At 42.3% G+C, this 20,461-nt stretch overlaps 1 protein-coding gene across 1 annotated transcript in view; it reads right to left on the reverse strand.

Annotated features, from left to right (window-relative positions):
- LOC137299478 (mucin-16-like) overlaps positions 1-20,461 on the reverse strand; it is a 57,880-nt gene that overhangs the window by 16,621 nt on the left and 20,798 nt on the right. Inside the window, exons 18-32 of the mRNA XM_067968239.1 lie at positions 18,430-18,590; positions 18,225-18,292; positions 17,500-17,669; positions 17,308-17,334; positions 16,504-16,658; positions 16,307-16,374; positions 14,048-14,217; positions 13,849-13,875; positions 7,864-8,018; positions 7,708-7,775; positions 5,514-5,683; positions 5,324-5,350; positions 4,545-4,699; positions 4,386-4,453; positions 1,528-1,697 (exon numbers count right to left, since the gene is read on the reverse strand). Of these exons, the coding sequence (XP_067824340.1) occupies positions 1,528-1,697; positions 4,386-4,453; positions 4,545-4,699; positions 5,324-5,350; positions 5,514-5,683; positions 7,708-7,775; positions 7,864-8,018; positions 13,849-13,875; positions 14,048-14,217; positions 16,307-16,374; positions 16,504-16,658; positions 17,308-17,334; positions 17,500-17,669; positions 18,225-18,292; positions 18,430-18,590 (1,659 nt within the window). The remainder of the gene's footprint in view (positions 1-1,527; positions 1,698-4,385; positions 4,454-4,544; positions 4,700-5,323; positions 5,351-5,513; positions 5,684-7,707; positions 7,776-7,863; positions 8,019-13,848; positions 13,876-14,047; positions 14,218-16,306; positions 16,375-16,503; positions 16,659-17,307; positions 17,335-17,499; positions 17,670-18,224; positions 18,293-18,429; positions 18,591-20,461) is intronic.

Genomic DNA, 20,461 nt, shown 5'->3' on the forward strand with positions numbered 1-20,461 from the left:
GGACCATCTTATGGAGTTCAGATGGAAGATTAGCCATGATCTTATTGAATGGCGGAGCAGGCTCGAGGAACCGTATGGCCCATACCTGTTCCTAGTTCTTATGTTCTTTGGGTCTGTCACTTTAATCTTCAAAACTGGAAGAGCATTACATTAAACCTCATTTCTGGTTTAAAGTATGAAAGAAATTTATCCCACAAAAAATGAATGCACAAATGATCTCATAGTTATATATTTACAGTGAAAAGTCTTTGATCTGACTCAAATAGACAAATTAAAGAAAATATCACAACTCTAAGAACTAACTTAGTCTTTTATAAAACATTTTTAAATACCATGTTTCTCCTTTCATTGAACAATTTCAAACTGCTAGTCATTTTCAACTGTCACTTTGCTTCTCTGAGACTTCAAGAACAGCCTTTCTCATTGGAATTTTCAATGGTCTTGATTCAAACACAACAGCCTAGCAATTGGATCGCGCTGCGCTTGTTTTACAGGTTCCATTATGGCAGGCTACGGGCGCCCACTTATTCTGAGCCGGAAGTGCGGCACCCGCCATATTGTGAAAGGCTTCGGCGTAATTGTCCAGGGCTGCGCCTGAAACAGGCATTCGGCCCTTTGCATATAACACCTGTTTCAGGCCCCCTTTGCAAAATTGAAATGTGCATGACTGTAGCATGTGTCGTGCATGCTGGGGTCAGTTTCTTCAGGCGCTTGGCAGCCAAACCAGCTGCCCTTAAAGGGACTGCTGGAGGCTGCGACCAGATGGTAACTTTGAACTTTTTTTACTTAAGTTATTATGGAGCCGGGAGGAGCCGGAGTGCTCCTCCTGTTCCCACATTAGATCCACGGGCAGCTGCCAGACACTTCGCAGCCCCTCCCTATTACTTCCTCCCCCCTTCTCCCATACTCTCCTAAAGACCTCGGTAGCCATCTGAGCTGACTGATCTTGCTGCCTTCTGGGACGAGCAGCAATAAGTAAATGAGGCTGGAGGATCAATTTGCTGTGGTCCTGCCACCGGCCTGATCAGATACGTGTAGCATGCTGCACCAGCGTCACACCCCAATTTAGGCGCAATCCAATTTCTAGCTCATTTTCTCCTTTATATCCTGAGAAAGAGCTGCTGAGATATGGAGGATTTTGAATGTTTGCCTGTCATATTCATTAGGGAACTGTCATTTAAAAAAATGGGTTAGGTCTTAGAGTCGTGATATTTTTATTATATTGACTACTTGAGGAGTCAGATAAAAGACTTTCACTTACATAACCATGATATCACCTGTTTGCTTGTTCACTATTTGTGTAATAACCAATCATGAGGTCTATATCTAATTGAAAAGTGTGTACTAGACAACCTTTCATCCTGTTACCAGGAGACCACAATAAGAAATCATGCAACATTGTAGTGGGATGGACCTGATGAAAGCCATTGGCTTTTGCTGACTGTTAACTCCTTAAGCACAACAGCTGCGTTTTAAAGACAAAGCCACTAAGTCAAAATGTAGACAAAAATATGTAATTCTGGATACCATTTATGTAGAGGCTGTTATTGTCCAGTGAGTATGTTCCTATGGTGGAAATGTCCTTCGTGTTGTCCCTGAACTGGTGGCACACAGTAATTTTATTAACCTCCTGAGTAGATGAATCATTTCGGAATGTGCAGATTGTATACACACTGGTACTACCAACATTTGCTGGGCTGTAAAATAAACAGATATTTAATTAAGTGAATTAGAAAACATTATGTTGAAATCAGGTTAGCTTCCATGCTCTTGTAAGCATCAATTGATAATATTAGGGTTAAAATTCAATGTGTTACAGCTAATATGAATGTCAGCTGAGAACTCTTGCTGAACAACACCTCCCACCTCAACACCGACTGTTTGCATTGTGCTCTGGAAGGAGGCAACTGTTTGAGGAGTATCCTCCAATTGATAGCTTGCACCATCAGATAAGCATCTTTGAAAGGGATTGAAAGGTTTGGCCTGCTGAGTCCCACAATCCTGCCCATCTGCTCTCTGTGCCTGCTGTTGAAGGCAGCCCTTTTTTTTGTAAAGGAAAGGCAAATGTGCATTCACTGTGGAAATATTCTGTGTGGTGTATTAGCAGTAGCTCTTCTGTTTTATGACCTTGTCCAGAACCTTTGTGATGATGTTTGAAAACTGGCTAAGTGCATTGTATATGTAAATAATCATAGTCAGTCTATAATCTTACTGATTTGCATCTGATTAGTGATTAAACAGCCTCGCTTTTTAATCCCGGGTGGAATGCAGCAAAGCGAGTGGTGTGCCCGTCAGGGAACGGGAGGAAGCAAACTCGGACCATTTTAACGGCCGGGCCTCATTTGCATGCCGCTTGCCAACCTCCTGACCAAAACGGTTTAGAAGTCTGTGGAAAGCACTTCCACTTCTCCTGGCCCACAAGGAAACTTTAAAAAAATAATTTGCCTTACTGGGCCTCTTCTAGCCCTGGCAGCTATTTCCGGCAGGTTTGGCCTGAGCAGGGAAACTATAACTGCTCCCCCACTCACCCCACAGGTTAAAATCGCAGATCAGGCCCAATGCTGTCATCGGAGCCCAATCTGCATATTGCAAAAGGACCCCGCAGCCTTCCTGCAGGTGTCCCACCCGCTTTAAAATTGCAGGCAGTCAGATCGTGGTGGGCACTGCCTGAGTGCAAGAGTAACTTCAACCTGGCTATTTTTCTGTTTTCAACACAGTTCACGCAATGTTAATACAATCATTGCATTAGTCTTGGCTCCAGCCTCTTACAGTTTGCTAATTCTTCACATTTTAACTATTTACTTCTGTTGCTTTTGTTTCAAGTTGAGGGATTTAGTACTGGGCAATGGAACACCTACAATTTCAAGCACTCCCAGGTCAGGTATAGCACAGCTAGATGAAGAGATATCCTCCCTTTATTCTGCCTCACAAATGTGCCTCAAACCCAACCTCAGAAGAGCATCATCCACACGTCCCCCAAAAATACACAAGGACGATCTTGCTCAGTTATTTATAGGGAGCCTATTAAAGAAAGCGCACTCCATGTCATTTTTTATACACTATTAAAGTGTTTTTAAACCAGTGGAGAGAATTGGCAGAGTTCCAGTATGGAACAGAGCAAGAGATTGTAAAAAGTGAGTTCACTGTTTTAGTCCTTATAATGCTGTTGGTGCATCGGCAAACCTTATTTGGATGGGAAAGGAAAATGGCCAAGTAGGTCTAAAGCCATAGCAGGATAGCTGCTAGAACCCAAAACCCCAGGTGGCAGAGTAACCCTGATCTCACTGAGGCTCACAGTGTGAGGAGGCTATGTCAAAGAAGCAATAGATGAATTGTGCCTTCTCCAGGAAGCAGACCCGCAGCTCAGAAGAAACATCAGTATTTCAGGTATTGTAATAGTGGAAATACCATTGAACTTTTTTGCCACAGGCTGCTACCAGGAAATGGCAGGATATTCGGCAAAGGTAAGTAGATTTGTCATTCACAACTACATCTCCCAGATCACAAATTGATCTGTTGATGAATGTACTAAAATCAGTCCCAGCTCACAAGCAAAGAAGTGGGCGCAAAGTTTTTCAATTCTTTTCCGGGACATAGGGTGCCATTAACTCCTCTAATGTTGGCATTCAAGCACATGTGTAACGTCTGAATTCTTCCAAGAACAGATCAGCAGGCCACTCGAGAAACATCCAAATGTTGCGTGATAACTGGCAAATCATTCATCATTCCTGAGAGTGTTTACAAAAAAATGGCAGACTTACTTTATGTCTGACTACATGCAAACACCCAATTCAGGTTCAAGCACAGTTCGATGCAGAGAAAGTCTCCCTTTTCTCTGCCCCACCAATGTACCTCAAAGCCAACCTCAGAAAAGCATCAGCCATACATCCCACCAAACACATACAAGGAGCAGCTTGCTCAGTGTTTTAAAGGGAGTCTATTAAAGAAAGCACACTCTATGTCATCTTTTATATGCTGACATGGAGCAACAAATTACAAATTCTCAAAAATATTGCTCAAAACTGTATAAAGTTTTATCTTCAGTAAAAACATTGATTAGATTAGTAATCCAAAGATTTTCTTGGGTACTTGTTCAGGAAAAGCTCTCATATTAATCTATGCAGTGATTGACATCGGATACCCCAAACAAGTCGACTGTTTGGTGAGCTATAGGAAATCCATGCTGCTTTCAGCAGCAAGAATTTAAATAGAAAACAGAAAAACAAATTTAATTTCCAAAATATTAATGATATGAGCACAGAAGCAACAATCAGAATTCTGTAGAATAACTGGAAATTTTAACCATTTAAACATTTTTGCAATATTAAGTATTTTACTAAACTTTGAAACAAATACTAATGAGGTTTAATATCAACATTCTTTACCTGAAATTGCCAACTCTGCAGCTTGAGAATGTTCTGTTGATATTGCTGTTAGTAAACAGCTTGTTCAACTGAAGGAAAGGAACAGTCACAGTTTTAGAGAGAAAAATAATGTAATTAAGTAAAAGATATATTTGTAATAATTAAAAGTTGTCAACTGACCTGGAAAGCAATAATATTTGATGCAGATTTGTGCAGTGCAGAACTAGAATCTTGTAGACTTGCTGTAAGGGCCAAGTTAGTTATAATGAAGGTCACATTAAAATCGAAGGGCTTTGTTTGCAGGTTTGGAGTTGTGCTCACAATTGGTGATATTGCTGTCAAGAAACATTAGCAAAGCATTAAACTGAGAATAAAACATCTCTTGTGACTGCATCATTTGTATTAAAGACATTGGAGGCAAAATAAACCAAGAATATACAAAACCACAGCAGAATATTTCAAGCTGGTGTGAGAACTTTTTGAGCTGTGGTGACACCGCTCACTCAAAGGATCATCCAACAATTTTTCTATCATGTATGCAATTGATCATGCAATAGATTGATAATTTGTGTAGAAAATTCTCCTGATTTTGTTGAGTCTCTTACTGACTTGGAGTCTTCTGCTTATTTTTAAATGTGAGTTGCTGGTCTAATTGCAAGTACTATCTGCTGCTCCTGTTCTAGTTACTCACAGCTTTAGTATCAGTCTATTAACATGCCTCACATAAAGAAGACAGGATGACACAGATAACACAGAATCTCTGGTTATACCTTCAAAACATTCTCAATTCCAGAATGGTCAAATAGGAATAGGAAAAATGCATCAGCCCTAAATGGGAAACATTGCATCCTCAATACATTTGGTAATGTACAATCATGGATTGATAAAAAAATTCCTTTGTTGTTACCCACTGTATTAAGGGAAATGTTAAAGAAAAAGAGAAACAGAAACATACTTACTGGTTGAAGGAGCTGATTCATGGTAACCTGAAAAATCAAAAGCATATGTTTTCTATGAAATGAGTCAAGTGGAAAGTCATCATTAAAGAATGAAATAAAATTCATAGGTTTGGTTTTGATCAGATTAGCACATTCAAGTTGATAGAATGGAATCTAACAGAACAAAATATCTCCTTTAAATGCTAAATACCATTTACGTAGAGGCTGTCATTGTCCAGTGAATATGTTCCGAAGGTGGAGATGTTCTTTGTGTGGTCTCTGAACTCATGATACACTGTTACTTTATTAACCTCCTGAGGAGCAGAATCATTTCTGAAAGTGCAGATTGCGTACACACTGGTGTTATCATTATTTGCCGGGCTGTAAAATAAACAGACATACATCTAAATGAATCGGAAAACGTTATTTGAAATTCTAGTAAGAGCCATAACCTTTCATGGTTTTGTGTGCATTAATTGAAAATATTGGGGTTGAAATTCCTCAATGTGTTATACCTAATATGTATGTCAGCTGTGTGTTAAAGTGAGCTGGTTTGAAGTAGTAAATGGGGTTAAATCATGCTGATTGACTGTTGAACATTTAATTTATACATTGAAATTCCTTTGTCCAGGGATAGCATATGTTTAAAATAATGCATTAAATGTCCATAGCCCTGGTGTGTTTGCATTGACATGGCATCAACATATTTTTGCTGATGTTCTCGCCATTGCTCTTGGAACCAAATTTGTTTAACACATAGAGCTGATAACAGGTTTTTGGTTGATTAGGGGATTGTTTAACACCAATTTAAAGTGACTGTGCAAAGTCATCCATACTTTCCATCTCACCCACTTTGTATTAGTGCTGCATACTGTAAAAGTGATTTTAAGCCAGTGAAGAGAGTTGGCAGAGTCCCAGGATGGATCAGAGCAGAAGAGATTGTAAAAAGTGAGTTAACTGTTTTAGCCTTTATAGTAGCGTTGGTGCATCAGCAAATCTTATTTTCCTGGATATGTTGGAGGAGGAGGACAAGAAAGGAGAATGGCCAGGGTGGTCTAAAGCCATAACAGGAGAATGGCTAGAACCCACAATCCAAAGTGGCAGAGCTGAGGCTCACTGTGTAAGGCTGCTATGTCAAAGAAGCAATAGGTGAATTGTGCCTTATCCAGGATGCAGATCCGCAGCTCAGGAGAAACATCCGTACTTCTACTATCAGGAATTGTAATAGTGGAAATGCCATTGAAATTTTTTGCCACAGGCTGCTACCAGGAAATGGCGAGAGACTCGACAAAAATAAGTAGATTTGCGGTTCACAACTACATCACCCAGATCACAAATTGACGTGCTGATGAATGTATTAAAACCTGTGCCAGCTTACAAGCGAAAAAGTGGTTGTCAGGGTTTTTCAATACTTTTCCGGGACATAGAATGCCATCTCCTGTAATGTCATTCATGTGGAACATCTGAATACTTTCAACAACAGAAAAGCAGTCCTCTCGAGGAACATCCAAATGTTGCATGACCACTGCCAAATCATTCATTATCTGATCTTCCACAAAGTGTACCGAGCAAAGGTGTACATTGCTGAGAGTGTTTAAAAAAATGGCAGAAATTGTAACCCCTACTTTATGTCTGGCTACATGCAAGAATAATTTCACCCCCAATATTTCTGTTGAAAACACGTATTGCACAATATTGATATAATCACTGCACTATTCATGGTTTCTGATTCATAGTTTGTTAATTAATAACGTTTTTAAACTATCTGTGTCACTTTTGTGCTCAAGTTGAGGGACTTTAGTACAAGATAATGGAACACCTTCCTTTCAAGCACCCAATTCAGGTTCAAGCATAGTTAGATGCAGAGGAAATCTCCCTTTTCTCTTCCCCACCAATGTGCCTTAAACCCAACCTCAAAAGAGCATCATCCATATGTCCCATCAAACACATACAAGGACCAGCTTGCTCAGTATTTTAAAGGGAATCCATTAAAGCAAGCACACTCTATGTCATCTTTTATATGCTGACATAAAGCATAAAAATTACAAATTCTCAAAAATATTGCACAAATATCTTAATTAGAAACATCGATTAGATTGGATCTTTGCTCAAGAAAATCTCCCCTTTTAATCTATGCAATGATTTAAATCTCACACCCCAAACAAGTCGACTGGTGAGCTACAGGAAATCCTTGCTATTTACAGCAGCAGGAAATTTAATTGATGTCTAACAGAAAAATAAATTGAACTTCAATAATATTGATGATCTGAGCACTGAAACAACAATCAGAATTCTGTAGAATAACTGGAAATTTTAACCATTTTAACATTTTTGCAATATTAAGTATTTTACTAACATTTTCAACAATTTTGAAACAAATACTGATGAGGTTTAATATTCCTTACCTGAAATTGCCAACTCTGCAGCTTGAGAATGTTCTGTTGATATTGCTGTTAGTAAACAGCTTGTTCAACTGAAGGAAAAGAAGTCACAGGTTTAGAGAGAAAAATTATGTAATTAAGTAAAAGATATATTTGTAATAATTAAAGTTGTCAACTGACCTGGAAAGCAATAATATTTGATGCAGATTTGTACAGTGCAGAACTGGAATCTTGTAGACTTGCTGTCAGGGCCAGGTTAGTTATAATGAAGGTCACATTAAAATCAAAGGGCTTTGCTTGCAGGTTTGGAGTTGTGCTCAGAATTGGTGATATTGCTGTCAAGAAACATTAGAAAAGCATTGCATTGAGAATAAATCATCTCTGTGACTGCATCCTTTGTATTACGCAGAGTGAAGGCAAAATAAACCATGAATATGGAAACAACAGCAGCATATTTCAAGTTGGTGTTAGAGCTTTTTGAGCTATGGTGACACTGCTCACTCAAAGGGCCATCCAACAACTTTTGCAATTCAATAGAATCTGCTCTAACCACTGATCATTTTTAAAAATTGATTCATGGGATGTGGGCGTCGCTGGCGAGGCCGGCATTTATTGCCCATCCCTAATTGCCCTTGAGAAGGTGGTGGTGAGCCGCCTTCTTGAACCTCTGCAGTCCGTGGGGTGAAGGTTCTCCCACAGTGCTGTTAGGAAGGGAGTTCCAGGATTTTGACCCAGCGACGATGAATGAACGTCGATATATTTCCAAGTCGGGATGGTGTGTGACTTGGAGGGGAACGTTCAGGTGGTGTTGTTCCCATGTACCTGCTGCTCTTGTCCTTCTAGGTGGTAGAGGTCGCGGGTTTGGGAGGTGCTGTCGAAGAAGCCTTGGTGAGTTGTTGCAGTGCATCCTGTGGATGGTACACACTGCAGCCACAGTGCGCCGGTGGTGAAGGGAGTGAATATTTAGGGTGGTGGATAGGGTGCCAATCAAGCGGGCTGCTTTGTCCTGGATGGTGTCGAGCTTCTTGAGTGTTGTTGGAGCTGCACTCATCCAGGCAAGTGGAGAGTATTCCATCACACTCCTGACTTGTGCCTTGTAGATGGTGGAAAGGCTTTGGGGAGTCAGGAGGTGAGTCACTCGCCGCAGAATACCCAGTCTCTGACCTGCTCTTGTAGCCACAGTATTTATACGGCTGGTCCAGTTAAGTTTCTGATCGATGGTGACCCCCAGGATGTTGATGGCGGGGGATTCGGCGATGGTAATGCCGTTGAATGTCAAGGGGAGGTGGTTAGACACTCTCTTGTTGGAGATGGTCATTGCCTGGCACTTGTCTGGCGCGAATGTTACTTGCCACTTATGAGCCCAACCCTGGATGTTGTCCAGGTCTTGCTGCATGCGGGCTCGGACTGCTTCATTATTTGAGGGGTTGCAAATGGAACTGAACACTGTGCAATCATCAGCGAACATCCCCATTTCTGACCTTATGATGGAGGGAAGGTCATTGATGAAGCAGCTGAAGATAGTTGGGCCTAGGACACTGCCCTGAGGAACTCATGCAGCAATGCCCTGGGGCTGAGATGATTGGCCTCCAACAACCACTACCATCTTCCTTTGTGCTAGGTATGACTCCAGACACTGGAGACTTTTCCCCCTGATTCCCATTGACTTCAATTTTACTAGGGCTCCTTGGTGCCATACTCGAGCAAATGCTGCCTTGATGTCAAGGGCAGTCACTCTCACCTCACCTCTGGAATTCAGCTCTTTTGTCCATGTTTGGATCAAGGCTGTAATGAGGTCTGGAGCCGAGTGGTCCTGGCGGAATCCAAACTGAGCATCCGTGAGCAGGTTATTGGTGAATAAGTGCCGCTTGATAGCACTGTCGATGACACCTTCCATCACCTTGCTGCTGATTGAGAGTAGACTGATGGGACGGTAATTGGCCGGATTGGATTTGTCCTGCTTTTTGTGGACAGGACATACCTGGGCAATTTTCCACATTGTCGGGTAGATGTCAGTGTTGTAGCTGTACTGGAACAGTTTGGCTAGAGGCGCGGCTAGTTCTGGAGCACAAGGCTTCAGCACTACAGCCGGGATGTTGTCGGGGCCCATAGCCTTTGCTGTATCCAGTGCACTCAGCCGTTTCTTGATATCACGTGGGTGAATTGAATTGGCTGAAGACTGGCTTCTGTGGTGGTGGGGATATCGGGAGGAGGCTGAGATGAATTGTCCACTCGGTACTTCTGGCTGAAGATGGTTGCAAACGCTTCAGCCTTGTCTTTTGCACTCACATGCAGGACTCCGCCATCATTGAGGATGGGGATGTTTGCAGAGCCTCCTCCTCCCATTAGTTGTTTAATTGTCCACCACCATTCATGACTGGATGTGACAGGACTGCAGGGCTTTGATCTGATCCGTTGGTTGTGGAATCGCTGAGCTCTGTCTATAGCATGTTGCTTCCGCTGTTTAGCATGCATGTAGTCCTGAGTGATCATTCGTAGGCTGATCATTCGGTTGATTGCTTCTTTGTGTAGAAAATACTCCTGATTTTGTTGTGCCTCTTACTGACTTGGAGTCTTGTGCTTATTTTAAGTTTTGGGCTGCAGGTCTAATTCCAAGTATTAACTGCTGCTCCTACGCAAGTTACAGCTTTAGTATTAGTTTATTAGCACACCTAGTGAGGAGTTTACTAACGTGGAAGATAAGGGAGTGTCTATGGATGTTATTTATATGGACCTCCAGAAGGCATTTGATAAGGTTTTACACAAGAGAATGTCAACAAAAATGAGAGTGCATGGAATTGGAGGTAACCCACTGACATGGGTAGGGAATTGCTTAGGAGGTAGGAGACAGAGGGTAGGGATAATGGGTATGTATTCATTTTGGCAGGGTGTGACTAATGGTGTCCCCCAGAGATCTGTACTGGGGCCTCAGCGTTTCACTACATTTATAAATGACTTAGACAAAGAAATAGAGAGCTGTATATCCAAGTTTACTGATGACACTAAGTTAGATGGCACAGTAAATGGTGTAGATGGGAGCAGAAAGTTGCAAAAGGATATTGATAGATTGGGCTCGATATTAGGAGGGAGGCGAGTTGGCAGCGGGGGGTCGACTGGGCACGTGGGTAACGCGCCCAGTGAAATCGGTGGGTTTGGACGCGATCACAGCCTAACTGAAGGCACTTAACTTGGCTTCCTGGTTTCGCGCTGGAAAGCTGCGCAGCGGGCGGACTGCGCACCCGGATCATAGGCTGTCAGCTGGAGGAGCCCTATTTAAAGGGGCAGTCCGCCACTGACCGATGCTGCAGAAAATAGGCAAAATTACAGCATGGAGCAGCCCAGTGGGAAGGCTGCTCCCAGGTTTAATGATGCCTCACACCAGGTCTTACTGGATGGGGTGAGGAGGAGGAGGAGGAGGAGGGAGATCTTCCACCCGGCGGACAGGAGGAAGTGGCCTGCCTCTGCCACCACGAAGGCCTGGCTTGAGGTGGCAGAGAAGGTCACCAGCACCACCAACGTATTACGCACCTGCATAAAGTGCAGGAGGCGCTTCAATGACCTAAGTCGGTCAGCCGAAGTGAGTACACTTACCCATTCCCTTACACTCCGTCTGCCACATCACTGCCCCCATCCCACATCTCCTTCTGCACTGCCAACACTACTCTATCACATCACCCCTCACACCCACTCAAAGCTCATCCTCATCTTACCTGCACTTACTCACCTCCCCAGTACTCATCCCACCACTACCACTCAACCCAATCCTCATACAATCTCATGGCTCTATCTCATACTCACCCTCTGATGCATCTCTTTCACAGTCAGCCTCACCCAACCTGCACTACCTGTGCTGTAGCCACAAGGCATGTATCACATATGTGTAGTCGGAAGCGTAAGGCAAACGGACCATGAGCATGAAGTGGATGCACAAGGTTGTTTGAGGGTTTGTCATGGTTTTTACTTATATTTGATTTCTGATCAACTCACATTACATATTATATTGTCACCACTACTGCCACGTCTTTGCAAATTTTGTCTGGTTTGTGCAATAATGCCCTTTTCTGAGGATCATCATGAAGACCCACAACTGATGCTACCCATTGTGTCACTGCAGAGTGGGTGTAGGTGTATTTGCAGGGCTCTTTTGTGCAGACGACTGCGAGACGCCGGCGATGTCCCCAGTGACACACTGGAAGGATGCGTAGGAGAAGTTATTGAGGGCAGTGGTGACTTTGACAGCGACAGGTAAGATGGTGCTCGGGTCGGCCGGGAGCAGCTCGGCATGTAGGAGGCTGCAGATGTGTACAACTACATGTTGAGTGACTCTGAGCCTCTCTGTGCACTGCTGCTCAGAGAGGTCTAGGAAGCTGAGCCTCGGTCTGTAGACCCTGTGGCGAGGGTAGTGCCTTCTGCGACACATCTCTCTCTGCGGTTGCCCTCCCTCCTGCTGTGCAGGTGGATGTGTCACAGCACTGTGTTGTGGAGCTCCACGTGTCTGAGGTGCACGGCGTGGCCGGCGAGGCTGGTGATGCTGTTCGTCCTCCGAGGAGGTCATGACTGCAGCTATGGCAGCCCCCATCCGCAAGATATACATTTGAGGGGGTCCACAAGGTAGGTAAATGTGTCTGCACACCGGGGTTGAGGTTGCAAGTTTGTGAATTTTCTTGTTAGGAGGAGGGTGGTGGAGGCTAAACTTTGTCCAAAGTGACAGAGTGGCCTCCTGCAATGAGTGAGGGTCTCCCCCCACACCTGTCAAATGGACCTTTGCAGCTGCCACAGGCTGGTGGCTGCAACACATCCATTTGAACTGGGAGTGTTTCCCCCAGTAGGGGAAATGCTCTCAGTTTAGTTGAAAATCCCATCCCTCCTAAAATATCCTACAAATCAGGTCTGCTAACGACCTGAACTATTACATTAATTGCCTTAAGTGCGATCCCGCCGGCTTTAATTGCCGGCGGGAGTCCCGCATGCGGGGACTGCGCGCGCATCTAAGTGCGTCACTGGGGAACCCAGAAGTAGGCGGGTTGGAGCCGGACTCCGGACCCGCCCCGGGAATCCCTGATTTTCGGAGCCCCCCCCGCCATGAACCCACCCTCTTGGACTTCCAAAAATCGAGCCCATTAAGTGAGTGTGCAAAACTGTAACAGGTGGAGTTTAATGTCGGGAAGTGTGAGGTCATCCACTTTGGACCTAAGAAAGATAGAGCGTTTTCTAAATGGTGAGAAGCTAGGAACTGTGGAGGAGCAGAGAGATTTAGGGGTCCATGTACAGAAATCACTAAAAGCTCGTGAACAGTTACAAAAAATAATTATAAAGTCTAATGGAATGTTGGCCTTTATCTCAAAGGGTTTGGAATACAAAGGGACTGAAGCTATGTTACATTTATATAAAGCTCTAGTTAGACCCCATCTGGAGTACTGTGTTCAGTTCTGGGCACCGCACCTCAGGAAGCATATAATGGCCTTGAGGGGGTGCAGCGCAGATTCACTCGGCTGATATCAGAGCCAAAAAAGGTTAAATTATGAGGACAGGTTGCATAGACTAGTTTTGCATTTCCTTAATATAGAAGATTAAGGGGTGTTTAAGATGATTAAAGGATTTGGTAGGGTAGATAGAGAGAAACTATTTCTTCTGGTGGGGGAAGTACAGAACACGGGGGCATAACATTAAAATTAGAGTTAGGCCGTTCAGGGGTGATATCAGGAAGCACTTCTTTACACAAGGTAGTGGAAATCTGGAATTCTCCCCCAAAAAGCTGTTGACGCTAGGGCAATTGAAAATTTCAACACTGAGATTGATAGGTTTTTGTTCGGCAAGGGTATAAGGGTTACGGAACCAAGAAGGAGTCAAGGTATAGATCAACCATGATCTAATTGATCTCGGGAGGCTGAATGGCCCACTCCTGTTTCCATGTTCCTCACATAAAAGAGACAGGATGACATAGCATACACAGAATCTCTGGTTAATCCTTCAAAACCTTCTCAATTCCAATGTTTAACTAAATGGTCAAACAGAAATGGGAATGATGCAATAGCCCCACGAGGAAACATTGCAACCCCAGTAAGTTGGGTGTATTGACAATATATAAACAGGGATTAGTAAAGAATTTGCTTTGTCGCCCACTGTAATAAAAGAAAATGTTAAATAAACAGAAACCATACTCACTGGATGAAGGAGCGGATTCATGGTAACCTGCAAAATCAAAAGCATGTGTTTTCTATGATACGAGTCAGGCGGAAAGTCATCATTAAAGAATGAAATTCAGGGGTTTGGTTCGTTCATTCTCAATTTGAACAGATTAATACATTCACGTTGAGTGAATAAAATCTAACAGAACAAAATATCTCATTTACGTGCTAACTACCATTTACGTAGAGGCTGTCATTGTCCAGTGAATATGTTCCTAAGGTGGAGATGCCCTTCGTGTTATCTCTGAACTCGTGGTACACAGTAACTTTATCAACCTCCTGAGCAGCAGAATTATTTCTGAAAGTGCATACTGCGTACACACTGGTGCTCTCAATCTTTGCCGGGCTGTAAAATAGACAGATATACAATGAAGTGAATCAGAAAACATTTAAAATTCTGGTTAGAGCCATATACTTTCATGGTTCTGTGTGCTATAATTTAAAATATTGAGGCTGAAATTCCTCAATGTGTTGCTTCTAATATGTATGTCAGCTTTTGTGTTAAAGCGAACTGGTTCGAAGTAGTAAATGGGGTCAAATCATGCTGAGTGACTTCGACTGTTGAACATTTAATGTGCACATTGAAATTCCTTTGTCCAAGGATATTATTTGTTTAAAATAATGTGGGAAGTGTCCTTAACACTGGTCTGTTTCTATTGACACAGCATCAGCACATTTTTGCCTGTGTTCCCACAATTCCTCCTGGAACCAAATTAACACACACAGCTGATAACAGTTTTTTGGCTCATCAATGAGCTTGCTAAACATCAATTCAAGGTAACTGTGCAAAGTTATTTATACTTTCCATCTCACTCACTTTGTATTAATGATGTATACTATAAAAGTGGAGTGGGTTGACAGAGTTCCAGCATGGAACAGCGCAAGAGATTGTAAAAAGTGACTTAACTCTTTTAGTCTTTACTGTAGCATTGGTGGATCAGAAAACCTTATTTTCCTGGATATGTTGGAGGAGGAGAAGAAAGAACAATGTCCAGGAAGGTCTAATGCCATAGCAGGAGAACTGCTAGTGCTTACAACCCCAGGTGGCAGAGTAACCCTGACCTCACTGAGGCTCACTGTGTGAGAAGGCTATGTCAAAGAAGCAATGGATGAATTGTGCCTTCTGCAGGAAGCAGACCCGCAGCTGAGGAGAAATGTCCATACTTCTGATATCAAAGAATTGCAATAGTGGAAATGCCACTGAACTTCTTTGCCACAGGCTCATTCAAGGAAATGGCAGGAGACTCGGCAAAGATGAGGAAGTTTGTAATTCATAACTACATCACCCAGCTCGCAAACTGACCAGCTGATGACAGTATTAAAATCAGTGCCAGCTTGCAAGAGCAGAAGTGGCTGTCAGGGTTTTTCAATACATTTCCGGGACATAGGGTGTTATTAACTCCACCCATGTTGTCATTCAAGCACATGTGCAACATCTGAATAATTTCAAGACAGAAAGGCAGGCCACTTGAGGAACTTCCAACTCATGTCTGACCACTGCTAAAACATTCATGATGTGAGCTTCCAGAAAAGTGTATAGAGCAATGGTATACAATCCAGAAAATGTGTTAAAGTGTCAGAGATAGTAACTCCTACTTGTTGCTCTGTTCACATGCAAGAATAATTTCACCCTCAATATTTTTGTTTTCAGCAGATATCACACTATATTAATAAAATCACTGTACTATTCATGGTTTCAGAGTCTTACAGATTATTAATTAATAACTTTTCTAAACTTTTTATTTGTGTCATTTTTTTTGCTCAAGTTGAGGGACTTTAGTACTGGGGAACCTTCCTTTCAAACTCCCAATTCAGCTTCAAGCACAGTTAGCTGTAGGGGAAACCTCCCATTTCTCTGCCCCACCAATGTGCCTCAAACTCAACCTCAGAAGAGCATCATCCACACGTCCCCCAAAAATAAACAAGGACCAACTTGCTCAGTTTAAAGAGAGTCTATTAAAGAAAGCACACTGCACGTCATCTTTTACAGACTGATAAGGAGGATAAAAACTATAAATTCTCAAAAATATTGGAGAAATATTGCGCAAAACAATATAAACTTTTATCTTTAGTAGAAACATCGAATGGTCAGTGACCTATTTATTACAGAAGATTCTCTTGGATCTGCGTTCAGGAAAATCTCCCTTATTAATCTATGCAATGATTTAAATCTCCCACTCCAAACAAATCGACTGTTTGGTGAGCTACAGGAAATTCTTGCTGTTTAGAGCAGCAGGAGTTTTAATAGACATCTATCAGAAAACAAATTGCACTGCAATAATATTAATGATTTGAGCACAGAAACAACAATCAGAATTCAATAGAATAACTGGAAATTTTAACCAATTTAACAATTTTTCAATATTAAGTATTTTCCTAAACAATTAAACAATCTTGAAACAAACAAGATTAGGTTTAATATCAACATTCCTTACCTGAAAGAGAGAACTCTGCAACTTGAGAATGTTCTGTTGATATTGCTGTTAGTAAACAGCTCGTTTAACTTAAGGAAAGGAACAGTCACAGGTTTAGAGAGAAAAATAATGAAACTTGATTAAAATACAGATTTGTGATAATAAAATATTGTATGAGATTTAAATATATTTTTGAAAGTAATATGTCATTATCCAACCTGGTAAGCAATAACATTTGATGCAGATTTATACAGTGCAGATGTGGAGTCTTGGAGACTTGCTGTCAGGACCAGGTTAGTTATAATGAAGGTCACATTAAAATCAAAAGGCCTTATTTCTATGTTTGGAGTTGTGGTCACAATTGGTGATATCGCTATTAAGAAAAATGAGAAAAGCATTAAATGGAGCACAAAACATCTCTCTAATTGCATCGTTTGTATTGCAGAGAGTGGAAGCAGAATAAACCAAGAATATGGAAACCACAGCAGAATATTTCTAGATGGTTCCAGAACGTTTTGAGGTGGGGTGAGACGGTTCACTCAAAGGACCATCCAACAATTTTTTTCTATCACATATGCAATTGCACTGAAATGGTCTTATCAATTGATCATGCAATAGATTGCTTTATGATGGAGAAAGTCCTACTTTTGGTGAGTCTCTTACTGACGTTGGTTATTTTAAAATTCGTGCTGCAAGTCTAATTACAAGTACTATCCGCTGCTGCTGTTCTGGTCACACAGCAGTTGTATCAGTTAATTAACATGCCTCACATAAAGCAGACAGGATGACACAGCACACACAGAATCTCTGTTTAAACCTTCAACACATTCTCAATTCCAGAGTTTAACTAAATTGTTCACCAGAAAAAGGTGCACCCACTCTAAACGGGAAACACTGCATCACCCATACGGTGAGGTTATTTGACAAAATGTCAACAGATATCAGTAAAGAATTTGCTTTCTTGTTAACCACTTCAATAAAAAGAAACATTAATGGAACAAAGAAACAGAAAGCATACTCACTGGGTGAAGGAGTTAATTCATGGTAACCTAAAAAATAAACAGCATGTGTTTTGTATGAAACATGCCAAGAGGAAAGTCATCATTAAAGACTATAACAAATTTCAAGTTTTAAAAATAATTAACTAAATTCAATCTGAATAACATATTGAAACAGATAGAATGGAACAGAATATCTCTTTAAATGCTAAATACCATCGACGTAGAGGCTGTTACTGTCCAGTGAATATGTTCCTAAGGTGGAGATGTTCTTTGTGTTGTCTCTGAACTCATGGTACACAGTAACTTTATCAACCTCCTGAGCAGTAGAATCATTTCTGAATGTGCAGATTGCGTACACACTGGTGTTACCAACATTTGCCAGGCTGTTAAAACAAAATGCATTAAGGAGGTTAACTAAATGACAAATGTTGTTCTGAAAAGATTATTGGTAATCAGAATTAGCATTACTATCCTCACCAATACTGTATGTAATTCATTACATTTGCAATCATCCTCTGTACCAGTAATTAAAATAATTCCTAATCATTCACTGTTCTCGAAAGACAAGGTTAAAACACAAGTGCCTTCCCTCCATTACTGAATAAACCAAACGTCAAAAAGATGAAGCGGAAAATGGTGGAGGAAACAAGTCTGTGGCTACTACTTCAAATGTCATTTGGGTGAAGTTATGATGATGACTAAAACGTACCCGTGTAAAGCAAATATAAAACAACAGCATCAGGGAACACTGAACAGTATGCACAACATTCTGCCAGAGGATATTTCTTTGTGAATGGCACATTGTGCAGTATTAGCAATTGTAAACTTTTTTACATTGTGCAAGAAATTATTACCTGCTCGCCCTTAAACAGTGCGGGCTTTTATTTATAATTATTGTTGATACAGATATTCAATATATAATGGTGAAATCTCCTCACCTGAATGAAACAGCTTTACAACTTGAAAATGTTGCATTAATCTTGCTCTTGTTGTACAGGTCAGTGAGCTGCAATAAGTTCACAATCCCAGTGTTAGAGGGAGAAGCTCTCAATGCTAGTAAAAATATTTTTGTTAATCAATCAATATCACTAACATATCTGGAAAGTAATAATTATTATTATAATTGTGCAATATATTGGTTACCTGGTGAGAAATAATATTTGTTGCAGAATTGTACAGCGAGGAAGTGGAATCTTGTAGACTTTTTGTAAACGCTAAGTTCGTGATAACAAAGGTCACATTGAATTCAATGGGCTTCACTTCGAGGCTTGGAGTTTGTGTTGTGGTCACAATTGGTGGTGTTGCTATCAGGAGACATTAGGAGAACATTAGACTGAGAATACAACAATCATCTCTATATTTGAAACGGGTACGGTAGCATAGTGGTTATGTTACTGGACTAGTAATCCGGAGGCCCAGACTAAAATCCGGAATCATGAGTTCAAATCCCACCACGGCAACTGGCAAATTTAAATTCAATTAAATAAATAGTAATTTAAATCTGGAGTTAAAATACTAGTGGCCATGAAACTACCGGATTGTTGTAGAAAACCCATCTGGTTCACTAATGTCCTTTAGGGAAGGAAACCTGCCGTCCTTACCCCGTCTGGCCGATATGTGACTCCAGACCCACAGCAATGTGGTTAATTCTTAATTGCCCTCTGAAATGGCCGAGCAAGCCACTCAGTTGGAAAATCTCGCTACAAAAAGTCATAAGAATAAAACCGAACGCACCACCCGGCATCGGACCACTAGGCACCGGACACGACAAAGGCAACCAGTTGACCCTGCAAAGTCCTCCTCACTAATATCTGGGGACTTGTGCCAAAATTGGGAGAGCTGTCCCAAAGACTAGTCAAGCAACAGCCTGATATAGCCATACTCACAGAATCATACCTTTCAGCCAACGTCCCAGACTCTTCCATCACCATCCCTGGGTATGTCCTGTCCCACCGGTCGGACAGACTCACCAGAGGTGGCGGTACAGTGATATACAGTCAGGAGGGAGTGGCCCTGGGAGTTCAATAACATTGACTCTGGACCCCATGAAATCTCATGGCATCAGGTCAAACATGGGCAAGGAAACCGCCTGCTGATTACCACCTACCATCCTCCCTCAGCTGGTGAATCAGTCCTCCTCCATGTTGAGAAGCACTGAGGCTAGCAAGGGCACAGAATGTACTCAGGGTGGGGGACTTCAATGTCCATCACTAAGAGTGGCTCGGTAGCACCACTACTGACCGAGCTGGCCAAGTCCTGAAGGACATAGCTGCCATACTGGGCCTGTGGCAGGTGGTGAGCGAACCAACACGAGGGAGAAACCTACTTGACCTCGTCCTCACCAATCTACCTGTCGCAAATGCATCTGTCCATGACAGTATTGGTTGGAGTAACCACCGCACAGTCCTCGTGGAGACGAAGTCCCGTCCTCGCACTGAGGACACCATCCAACGTGTTGTGTGACACTACCACCATGCTAAATGGGATAGATTCAGAACAGATCTAGCAGCTCAAATCTGGGCATCCATGAGGCACTGTGGGCCATCAGCAGCAGCAGAATTGTATTCCAGCACAATCTGTAACCTCATGGCTTGGCATATTCCTCACTCTGCCATTACCAACAAGCCAGGGGATCAACCCTGGTTCAATGAGGAGTGTAAACATCCCCATCCTCAATGATGGCGGAGTCCAGCACGTGAGTGTAAAAGACAAGGCTGACGCGTTTGCAACCATCTTCAGCCAGAAGTGCCGAGTGGATGATCCATCTCGGCCTCCTCCCGATATCCCCACCATCACAGAAGCCAGTCTTCAGCCAATTCGATTCACTCCACGTGATGTCAAGAAACGGCTGAGTGCACTGGGTACAGCATACATCCTAGCTGTAGTGCTGAAGGCTTGTGCTCCAGAACGAGCCGCGCCTCTAGCCAAGCTGTTCCAGTACAGCTACAACACTGGCATCTACCCGACAATGTGGAAAATTGCCCAGGTATGTCCTGTCCACAAAAAGCAGGACAAATCCAATCCGGCCAATTATCGCCCCATCAGTCTACTCTCAATCATCAGCAAAGTGATGGAAGGTGTCGCGACAGTGCTATCAAGCGGCACTTGCTCACCGATGCTCAGTTTGGGTTCCGCCAGGACCACTCTGCTCCAGACCTCATTACAGCCTTGGTCC

Source organism: Heptranchias perlo, chromosome 29 (genome assembly GCF_035084215.1).
Source record: "Heptranchias perlo isolate sHepPer1 chromosome 29, sHepPer1.hap1, whole genome shotgun sequence".
Taxonomy (NCBI): domain Eukaryota; kingdom Metazoa; phylum Chordata; class Chondrichthyes; order Hexanchiformes; family Hexanchidae; genus Heptranchias; species Heptranchias perlo.